The 11,667-nt window shown below is 40.2% G+C and overlaps 1 protein-coding gene across 3 annotated transcripts; it reads right to left on the reverse strand.

Moving 5' to 3' along the window:
* Nucleotides 1–405: 405 nt before the first annotated feature.
* On the reverse strand, nt 406–11,252 carry VMA21 (vacuolar ATPase assembly factor VMA21). 3 transcript variants are annotated; one of them, XM_070290585.1, is made up of 4 exons: nt 10,916–11,252; nt 10,507–10,767; nt 4,807–4,916; nt 406–4,228 (listed from the first exon to the last, which is right to left on the reverse strand). In XM_070290585.1, exons 2-4 carry the CDS (start codon nt 10,614–10,616, stop codon nt 4,086–4,088), a joined length of 363 nt encoding a protein of 120 aa, XP_070146686.1. In that variant the 5' UTR covers nt 10,617–10,767; nt 10,916–11,252; the 3' UTR covers nt 406–4,085. The 3 variants fall into 3 exon arrangements, with proteins under 3 accessions (XP_070146686.1, XP_070146687.1, XP_070146688.1); XM_070290586.1 differs by having other exon boundaries at nt 10,507–10,731; nt 10,916–11,169; XM_070290587.1 differs by lacking the exon at nt 10,916–11,252 and having other exon boundaries at nt 10,230–10,712.
* Nucleotides 11,253–11,667: the final 415 nt, after the last annotated feature.

An 11,667-nucleotide genomic window follows, 5' to 3' on the forward strand; every position in this document is an offset into this window, starting at 1 on the left:
AGTGGACCAAAGAACAAGGCACTGGCATGAGGGGGTGGCATGCTGGGCATCGCCAGGAACTGACTTCCCCTGTCTAATAAAGTAGCCACAAGTATTTCCCAACCTCACTCCTCCAGTGGTATTTGAAGCCCATTCACTCCCAAATGAATTTTCTTAAGCCACAAGGCAAGAAGCTGCTGTCTTTCCCCCACTGCTCCACCAGTTCTCATGGGCCCATTGCAACCCTTCTTGTCTCAGCATCCCTCACAGCCCCACCCGCCTGAATATCTCTGGCCTACATTTCCTACACAAAAGCTTACTCTTGACAGTTTTGTTCATATCTGATATAGTATAAACAGAGAGGTAAACAAATGTAAAAAACTGAAGAAGTTAATATACTATTAATTGAAAGAGGAGACATCAAGGTGGCATTATGAACACTTTTTTAATGACAACAGATGGCAAATTTATACAAATCACAGGTTAGAATATAACGAATACAAAACCCATCCAGATAACAGTTAGAAAAGCATCACTTACAAAAGTAAATCTGATTCAAGTGGCTAAAGAACTCAAGCCCCCCCATTTTGATAATTACAGGCAGCTTTTAAGGTAGCACATCTAAACTCTGCCCCTTGTCAGGGCACTATTCAAGACTACAGCATATTCAGTGACTCTAAAGCTCCTAACACTTTTATCATCAAGGTCAGGACATCTGGTAACAGGTTCACTAAGCAAAAAAAAAAAAAAAAAAACAAGAATATGTGAACGTTCTTTGCAAACTGTAAGGTGCTGTGCAGATGTTAGCTATTGCTATTATTACTGTTCAGTGAGATTTCACTGAACTTGAGAAAAAGGAAGACTAGTCTGTGTAACTGACAAATATGACCTATAGAACATCTTCAAAGGAATGCAGATATTACTTTCAAATACACGTAGCAAACAAACAGGCAAGGAAAAGGGTGGCCAGGAGTGATGGTAAGCTGAGGAATTCCAGACTATTTTAATGAATATATAAAGGATTAATCTGTTCATCTGTTACATGTAATATATATCATTAGGATCCCAAAGTCCCTGAAAATAATTTATTTTCTCAGGTGACCCTTTTTCCCCTGCAAAAAGGAAAAAGAAATCTTGTCAAGTTATGAATACGCTGCTTTAGTCCAGCTCTTGCAAAAACAATCTTAAATGTTAGAGTAGAGTCTGAGTTAATAAATTTGTACTCTTCCGATAGAGCAGAGTGCCTGACAGTGGAGATATCTGCTGCTGACGTAACAAGTGACAATTTTATTTATAAAATGTGCCTAACAGTCTACAACTTCACTTGAGCATAAGTAAAAGAACAAACATGAACTTGTCTGGAGACAAGAAATATACACTAGATACATATAAAACAGGATATAAATTCTCATGTACCTTTCATCTTTCCTTGGGTACACTTATCTAACTGCTTTTACTGGTGTCCTTGGGTACACTAGCTGTATATATAAAATTTATATGAAAATGGAAAACACCAAACAAGTCAAGTAGTTGCTTTGGGGGCAAAGTTGATGAGATCTTTATGATGAAAATAGCCTTACAATATATTTCTGTTAGAGTCCCATGAAATGCAGGTTGGTTGTTGTTGTTGCTTTTAATGGAGGGTTTAAATTTCTTCAGTAACAACTCAAAAGTGAATTCACATGTAAAATGGGATCCACTTGAAGAGCTAATGACATCAGATGCATTCTACAGCAGACTATTTTTTAGCACAATGAGAAAAGAGATTATATTCTGGGGGGCAAAATGGGAGGTGAGGTGAGGTGAAGGTCATGTGTTAAATCAGTAGCCTGTACTGACACTTCAAGTTAAGACCCCTAATTGAGGTTATTCTTACAATCCATTTTCAAACAATAGTGAACATAGTCCTACCTTATAATATTTATATAAGGGCTCAATTGTAGCTTTTCTTTCTATACATCCTGAAGTATGTACATTGTACAAGAGGAAATCACTGAGACATCTTGAAAAATAAATCTATTTGTCATACACCGTATTATTTCAACAGCAGCAAACTAGTGAGTTAACAGTTAAAATCTTAAGAAAATATTAACCGGTTTGAAAGCAAGTTTTTATTGTAATAATTCCATATATCAACCTTAGCATCCAAGTCTAACTTTCAAATGCTTGGTACTAGTTCCAAGAGGAAATTACACTGCTTTTGCATGAATCCCTAGTTTAAATACTTGCAGGAAAACACCCATATTACCTACTCAGCAAATGTCTGAAATCAAACAAAATAATCCAACACTGGACATCAATATTTTAAAAATAGCATAAGATTTCAAAAGTACAAGAAAAACCTTGGCATTATAGAAAAAGAAATTAACTGGAAAAATTCTAAGTACAACAAGACATCTAAAGAGGGGACCATCTAGAAATCTACCTTATAGTACATTAGATTCAAACTGGAGTATTTGACAATTTCCTATTAAATTTGTACAATTGTATACCAAAACTGTAGTCTTTTTAAGAAACCATGTCCCGTTCAGAATAACTACTTAAGACATTTAAACTGAAAATAACATTTAACTATAAGCAGGAATAAAAAATAGTCCTACAATAATCATTTTGTTTTTTCTCGGCAATTAAATAAACACAAAAGGCTTCTTGGTTTTTATGCCTAACTACATCTCTGCTCCTTTAGTCCAATTCCACGACATCCGAAAGTAGAGGGGAACTAACAAAATCCGTGATGGCAAACACTCACAGCAAGGGCCATGGTATGAGGAATTATTAATGACAGAAATACATACAATGAAATATCTAGTTAAAAGAGTAAAGGTAGAATGTGCTGTTTAAGAAAACATCCAATAATCAGTCATCTGAAAAAACGCAAATAGACACCAGATAAAATTGGCAGATTCTGAACTTAAACCAAACTTTTACTGTGTATCAAACTAGCAATCAGAAATGCACACGGATGTAAACCAAAACAGTGGTTATCTCCAGGTGGCCACACTACAGGGAATTAACATTTTCTTCCCGTTTTAATACGCATTTTTCCCTGTGTGTTTTTAGATTACACACAAATAATACCAAGTGGTTGAAAAGCACACAGACCAAGGATACTAAAAAACAGGATCTTTTTCTATCAGAAAGGACCTCAAGGATTATCTATACATATCTGGGACATAACAGCACTGATTAAAAATTCCAAGAATACTTCCTGGGTGATAAAAATAATTGATTTTCATGATTGTTTACACTCTGTAAGTATGCAAAAATGAACATATTTAAATGTAAATTCTTTCATATACATTATTTAAAAGTAGGAAAAGCCGAGTTTACACAACCTCATAATTAAAGTATAAGTTCATTGTTGAGTGACAGAGCAAAGCAGACCATTGAAGAGCTTCTCTGAAAGGAGGAGGCTGGCCTGTAAGAGGCCTTTAGGGAGCAGGCCAGGTGCCCAGGCAGCTAGCTCTTTGCTTTGCTATCTGCATTCTTTAATAAACCCAGTCCTTTTACATGAATGGCTGTGATTCAGCCTAGTTTCCCCATGAAATAATGTAATGAAAGATTTCTATTGACTAGGGATTACTACTACTTTATGCAAAATTTCTCAGTGACACTCAGATTAATCCCAGTGTCCACAATTTAAGCAATTTTCAACAGGCATTTACAACCCAAAATCTAATGACTTGGTATTTTCATGATAGTCAGGAAAAGTGTTCCAGCGAAAAATAAAATTTAGATTTGCTCCACTATGTACATCTGAATACAACCAGAGCGTAAAACTCAAAACCAACTAAAAGACAAAATGCTGTAAAACATTTTTTTGTTGTAAGATAATCAAATTCTTCCCAGAATAATGCATAATTAATTTCACATACTTATTCATAACCAATTTAGCTTTTCCAAATTCTCATTTGCAAATGAGAGACTCAGACAATTAAAACTGATGATACAAGGCATTGTTTTAGAAGGACCAAAACTTACACTGGTCAAATGTGACTCAAGATTGATTTTAACAAGTTCTTTCAATTTTATTAAAATCATCAATATCCCAGATAGATTTACCATTAAAAAAATCAATTTAACACTATCAAAAGGTAATGTTCACTTTAATCTTGTTTGCCTTCACGCCACTGCCGTGAGCCTTCATTCCAGGCCACATAAACAAAGAGGGCCAGCACCACGTGGACGGCGACCACTGCAACAATAGCAGCATAAAAATAGCTGTCCCTATTGGACATCCCAAAGGCGCCTATCAAGAGAAAAAAGTTTCCATTTTATTCCAAAATATATAAAAATATAAAAATCAAAACATTATTTTTATTAGCTATATACTTATTGAACTAGTCAGGCAATTAAAAAGGAATACTCTGTGTGGTGATAAATCAAGTATTCATGTAAAGATGTGAATACCTTCTACACATGAAGAACATTATTTTCAATGAAAAAGACAATAAATCACTTCATCTAAGGACTCTGACATAATAAAGAGGACTTTATTTTCTCTTCCTTCCAATGTCTGCCAGCAAGGGTACATTCCCCCAGAGTCCTCCTCCCATGTCAACCAACTCTCACTCTCCAGGGGCTGTTAAAAGAAAGGATCTGCAAGCTATCGCACAGAAAACCATAAACCAGTACGATGTCAAACAAATCACTGAGTGATGAAAAATTCATTTCATGAAGATTCATTATGAGCAATGGGATTTTTGAAAAGCAAAACAGAAGCAAGTCAAATTAATATCCAGTTTACAGATATAAAGAGATCGTTGAGAGCATGGAATCTCATATATAGTTAAGGGTGAAAAGGTCTTGTTTTATGTCTAGGATTACCTTCAAAAACGTAAGATTTAGTTGTGAAATATAACCCAATAGGTACAGTGATCATTAAAGCTGTGAAGAACAGGAGCGTCTTCAGAGTGGATGCTAATGAACTTTCATTTCTGGAAAAAAGTAAACAAAGAGAAAATCAGAGCCTGCAAAGCCATTTCGAACTATTCTTGTGTTCGTAAATGCTATAAATACCCACAGAAAAGATGCTGGGAACCTTGCCCTTGTCTAGAAAACAGTGGCCAGAAAAAGAGCAGTGCCAGGGACTCAAAATTCGAATAGCCTAGAGATCCAGTGGCAGACCCAGTGTGAAAAGCAGTGTAAAGTGCAAAAGTGGTTTGGAATCTTCCAAGTGCTATGCAAATATACATGATTTACAGAATTCACAATGGAAGTAGTTAAGGCAGAAGATACACAGAAAACAACTAATGAGGTTCCTTCACAAAGCATCCTATCAGTGGCTAGCTGATACAGACAAGGTATGAGACTCTCCAAAGAAAAAGGAGCCCAGAGCAATCTGGATGCAGCTGAAGGAAACTCTGCTCAAATTTCTTTGTAATTAAGTAGCGAGAGTACAACTTAAATGGTCTTCACACACACAGCATGGATGCATTTAAAGTTTGATATCAAAACACTTTATGTTCCACGCATTCTATCGCTCATAGACTTATAAAATCAATGGAAATATTCCAATGGGAAAGTTTTGTTCCAGAATACAATAAAATGATTCTGAAGAATGCAATCAAGTTTCTAAAATCATACTATTAAAGAAAAACAAGTTAGATAAATGGCTACTTAAAACAGTAACAATGGGTAACATAAAAACATCCAATAAAGGAGAAATGATTTCACAAATGATGCTTATCAATTGGGAACCATTAAAATTAATTTTGACAATGATTCAGTAAATATCTATGTGAAAAATCAACAAGGCAGATTACACTGTTTTTATGTATATCAGCGGTCTGCCAAATAAGCTCTGAAAGGGCCCTTGCCTACTTCTGTAAATAAAGAGTAACTGGCATACAGCCACACCCACTTTTTTATGCATCACCTAAGACTCCAGGGAGATATAGAGACAGAGATTAGTAGTGGTGCCAGACCACATGACCCTCAAAATTCAAAATATTTACTATCTGGTCCTTTCCAGAAAATCTCTGCCAACAGTGTAGATGTATACTATTCCAATTATATTCAAAAGGTGTGCACATGAAAAAGGACTCCAGATTAATACACAATAATAAACTAACTTTCCCACTTTCAAATATTCCTTAATGTTGATTTGCCCACTTTTCAATAAGTAGATATTTGTCAGCATTGGCCCCATGCATCATCACAAATGATAACACTACTGACAGTGAAGCTGTAGTAAGCTTCCAGCAATCCTGGACACACACACACACACACACACACACACACACACCTCATCCATATCACCGTAACCATTACGTTTAAAAGCAATAAGTTTTTATCCTATGGGCTTTTACCCTGTAGATTAAAGGTCCCTTTTCCCTTAAATCTAACCACTCTCACACTACCTTGTCAGGGATAAAGAAATTTTCCTCTACTGTCTAGGTTCTTTGTGGCCGGTCTAAGAATTAAATGGAAATGAGACAGATTAACAGGTGAAAATCAAACAAAGTTTAATAACATGTATACATGGAAGAGACCCAGGAGAAATGAGTAATTTGCCAAATGGCCAAAACCCTCACCTTAAATATTGTCTTCAGGTAAAGACAAAAGAAGATGCTGTAGGTAGGGATTTGGGACTTCAAACAGGAAAAAGACGATACACATGGAGATGGAAAAGCAGATGTTTGGTCAACAAGTGTTTCCTAGGCCATGTAGAGTCTATGGGACCCAGAGTAGTCTCTGGTTTTTATGCCCTGCCCCTGACCCCACCACACCTAGCCCATATTCTTTGCAAATATCTCTGGTGATAGCTCTCTTCCAGGATTTTCAGGCAATTAAGGGGAAGGTTAAAGTTTCTTCCTGAGTGTCTGGGGCCTTGATGGTTTTCAGTTTGAAATAATCTGCACATCAAAGAGATATTTTGGGGCAGCAAGTGTTGCTCCTCTATAACCTTAACACATGTCTAAATTTATGTTCATAGTCAACACTTGAACTTAATTCTTCCTGGTAATCCTCAGCAAGAGGTTCCAGTTTTTTATCTACATCTCTATGAAGAATATAGCCCAGCCATCAAGGTCTTTACAAAATAATAAGCTGCCTTCCTCCAGGCAGCTTTCCTGATTATGCCAACTGGAATGATTCACTGCTCTGGAACTCAACCACACTTACTTCATGCCTGTTATTATAGCACTTAACATGACAGCTTGTGTCCCAGACAGTCCTGCACACAGAAAATCCAGGCAAAGCAATTCTTATAACTGTGTATACCATTACAGGGGGGAGGCTTCTGGCAGCCCAGAAAGAAAGGGAACATCTTAAGTTTACACCAATGGTCTACGAACTTTTTTGACTGTGTGATCCATCATTAAAGTTTTGAGCACATACCCCCATATAGGCATAATGATTTTTAACTAAATTATCTATACACTATAGATAGTGTATATTAGTCTATATTAGTCATGGAGTCTTTAAAATATAAAAACAAGGAGAAACAGATACTAAAAATGTTAAAGTTTAAAAAAAATTATGTAGAAATCTGTTTTCTTTCCATACTTCAAGGAAACATCTTTTAATACATCTCACTTTAGAGATCACTGAGATACACAATTCTCATCTAATATACCCAAACTTCCTTACATTGTTCAAAGTTTAATAAAATAGAACATTTTTTAGAAAATTTATCTTCATCAAGAATGAGTGTCTGCAGTTCTATAAAAATACAAAAAAATCATGTCCACAGAAAACAAAAAACACTAATTTGAAAAGATACATGCACTCTCGGGTTCACAGCAGGATTATTTACAATTGCCAAGATACAGAAGCAACCCAAGTGTCCATCAACAGATGAACAAAGGAGATGCAATACACACACACATGCATAATACATACAATGGAATACTACTCAGTCATAAAAAAGAATAAATGTGCCATTTCCAGCAACATGGACAGACTTCAAGGACATTATACTAAGTGAAATAAGCCAGGCAGAGAAACGTAAATACTGTATGATATCGTTTATATGTGGAATCTAAAAAATACAACAAACCAGGGAATGTAACAAAAAGAACCAGAATCACAGATAAAGAGAACAAACAGCGATTACCAGTGGGGAGGGTTCAGAGGGGCAATATAGGGGAAGGGGAGTGTGAGGCACAAAATATTGTGGAGACAGGACACAAGGATGTATTGTACAATACAGGGAATATAGCCAAAATTCTGCAGTAACTATAAATGGAGTGTAACCTTTAAAAATTGTGTAGAAAAATTTAAAAATGCATACATACATACAAGAAGTCAGTATTTGGCCAATTCTTTTGTGGACCGACCCCCCAAAAAAACTTGGCCTTCACAGTGTTTGTGTTTTTGGTGTGCAAAGTTCAGATCATCTAATCTGATAAAGAAACAAAGCTTGAGAATCTAGAGAAAGGGAAGGTTAACCAGTTGTCTGTTCTTTAGATTATCTCTTGAATATCAATTATCTGGCCTGACTTTGAGAAAAGTTTATCACTGAAAAGAGAATATAATATCATAAGAATGTTTTAAAGCACACAAAATCACTTACGATCCCACCACCCAAACACAGTTTTTTCTGCATGTTAATTTCTAACCCTACACATTCTACATAGAGCAATCTCAACAACTTGCTGCTTGTCTTCAATTCCTTCTTACCTCTCTATCTTAAGCCCCCAAAATTTGACTTTCAGTCTCTCAAATACAGGACTAAGAACAAAGTTAAGCATACAAACTTTTGAAAACTAGTTTTCAAACTTCCTCCAGTGTTTATATGACATTTTCTCCTTGGCTTCCAGCCACAGCCCACTACAGCCGGTAGTTTTGCTGGCACAAGCCAACTTGGGTGTAACCCGGTGAGGTATTCCAAAACAAAGCAACTGAGGTTATTCAACTAATTTCTCCTATGTGTCTCTGATTGAGCCTTCTTAGAAAGGAAGAATTCGAACATTTAGAGTTAGAACTAGCCTCACAAATAATTGAGGATTGTGCCCCCACTCTGAGAACCATCTAGAGTTTACCCACTTCAGATAAACTTCTGCAGGAAACACTAAGCAGATGAAGCTTACCATGTTCCCCTTTATGGCAAGGCCTATACTGCAACTAGATTTCACTGCAAATTCCATGCAGAAACACTAAAATCAGTCTAGGAGGGGTACACTGTATTTTAAGCATACTTAATATAAATATTTGTTGGAGGCCTCACTAATGAACAGTAATTAAAAAAAAAAACCACCTACATAGCCATTGTGAGAGTTAAAAAGATCACGGGGTCGCCAAAGATAGGACAACTGCTAGCTTTCAACACTTACTAATTGTGCGAGGCAATCCAGTGATCTTGCGCAAGCCAATATCCTGAGTCAACTTCATTGTTTTTAAACGAGTAGCAAACTAAGCACTTTTAAAATTCTGATAATGTATGTAATAAAGCGGGTAAAGAACCTGCCTGCAAGGCAGGAGACACAGGAGACATGGGATCCATGGTCGGGAAGATCTCCTAGAGAAAGGAAATGGCAACCCACTCCAGTACTTCTTGAATGGAAAATCCCATGGACAGAGGAGCATGGCGGGCCACAGTCCATGGGTCGCAAAGAGTCAGACACGACTGAGTGACTTACACACAGGCATGTAACAAAGCACCTAAGCTGGGCCTGGCGCACACATGCTGAATGGTAGCTAAATCCCTTCCCACCCTCTGACCTCTAGAGGTATCATGGGCCAGGCTAGTCCACCAGGACCACCTGTTCTTTCCTCAGGTTCCTTCTACTCAGCCACCAGCCCCCATCCTACTGACTCCCTGAGTAAAGTAGACTCAAACCCGGGGCGGCCCTTTGTCCCTTCCATTCGTTCACTCATGCAGCAAACATTTATTAAGCCCTGACGATGTGGGCCCTAAAGGGGACCCGGAGATGGAGAAGGCCCGGTTCCTGTCCTCAGGGAGCTCACCCTGCAGTGGGGAGAAAGGCTGCAGACAGCAAGATCGCAATACAGACAACAGAGAAAGAAGTGCTAGGCCAGAAACAAGAGCTGAATAACCCGCCCACCTAGCCACCATGACCCCAGGTCCCTCGTTCCCGAGGGAAGGGTAGGGGCCCGGCGTGCAGACGATGCAGGCCCCAACCTGCTTCCCCTTCCTCCGCTAGCCCGCAGCCCCAGCCCGGAGGGCCCAGACCTCATGCCCACCCACCGGTCGGCCCGGGCTTTGCCTCTCGCCCCGCTCCCGGCCTGGGCCAGTCCGCCTGGTGCTCTAGGGCCCCGCCTGACTCCGGCTCACTCCGGACTACCTGAAGTCAGACGGCTGCAGCGCGTTCAGCGCCGCTTTATCAAGGCGCTCCATGGCGTCGCCACGGTCACAGCTCAGACGCTCAGACGCCGGCTGGGCTCCGCAATCGCGCTCGGCCGGCTAGGCAGGCGACCGGTACAGGCGGGCCACGCCGGAAGTGCCGGCGAGTGCCGGGCTGTGGGCCGCAGCGCGCAGGCGCGGCGCCCAGGTGACGCCCGGTGGCGGCGGCGGCGGCGGCGGCGGGCGCAGGCGCGGTTGGGAGCCTGCGTGTGACTTACCGGCCAGGGCTGCGGGGCGTACGCCCTGCCAGGAGCGGCCTGCGCTCCAGGAGCAGGCCGGGCGAGTAGCCCAGCCACTCCACGTTGAGCCGGGACTTGCCTCGCAGCATTGTCCTCCGGGGAGGGCGGTGCTGCGGCCGCCCCCTGAGCGCGCGCGAGCAGCTCTCGTCTCCGTTCCGGCCCCTGCCGCAGATCTGTGGTTGCGAGACGGCTGGAACAGATGATCTGCGAGAAAGGACGACCGGGAGGACGACTGGGGTGCTAGGCAACCAAGCAGTTTCCGACGACAACAACAACACAAAAAAGCAGTGCACATTATTCCCCAGCCCTTGAGTAAACGCCTCATTAATTATTGCCCGCAGTGAAAGTCCAGCCTTGAGAAGCTGGGAGGGGTTAGTTTAGCACTCACCCGAGTCTGTCAAGCTAGGGAATGTCAGCGCTGAAAGAGCTCTTGCTGAGAGTGACTGTTCCAGGCCAGACGCTGGTGATCCTAACTTCCACTTAAAGTTAAAAACATATTTTGCAGCTGCTCAGAAAGCTGCCAATGAGACAACAGGGACTCAAATAGTAAGGGACAGATGGGCCTCCAGGGCTGAACAACTGGAGAGAAGTATAAACGAAAAGGGTGCATGAGCCTAGGGTCAGGCTTGACAAAATTAGGTTGCCGCTGGCTGCTAATAAGAGGACAGCCCTTACATGGTCAACGCCTGGAAAAGGCCGCTGACCACACATCTATTTTCTGCACCGCATGGATACAAAGACCGCATCTGAAATCATGACTAAACCAACAGCTTAGAGCGCCTTAGGGTCCATGGACTGGAAAGCAGGAAGCCCGGGTTTGTGTTCTAATTACTAAAATTGTAATCACTCTCTGGGCTTTATTTAGACCCTTGGGGTTGTAAGAACCGCCTAATGCCAGAACTACAGTAGTAGTAGAGAGACTCTAGCTTGTGGGTTGACAAACTGTGGCCAGTCTGCCAAATACCTACAGCATGTCTGCCACCTGTTTTTCTACAAGATGTGTGTTAAGAATGGTTTCTCCACTTTCAGATGGTTAAAAAAATCAAAAGAAGAATAGTATTTCACTACATGTTAAGATTATATGAAATTCGGGTGTCAGTGTCCATTAATAAAATTTTATTGGAACTCAGCCATGCTCAT

Source organism: Ovis canadensis, chromosome X (assembly GCF_042477335.2).
Source record: "Ovis canadensis isolate MfBH-ARS-UI-01 breed Bighorn chromosome X, ARS-UI_OviCan_v2, whole genome shotgun sequence".
NCBI lineage: Eukaryota > Metazoa > Chordata > Mammalia > Artiodactyla > Bovidae > Ovis > Ovis canadensis.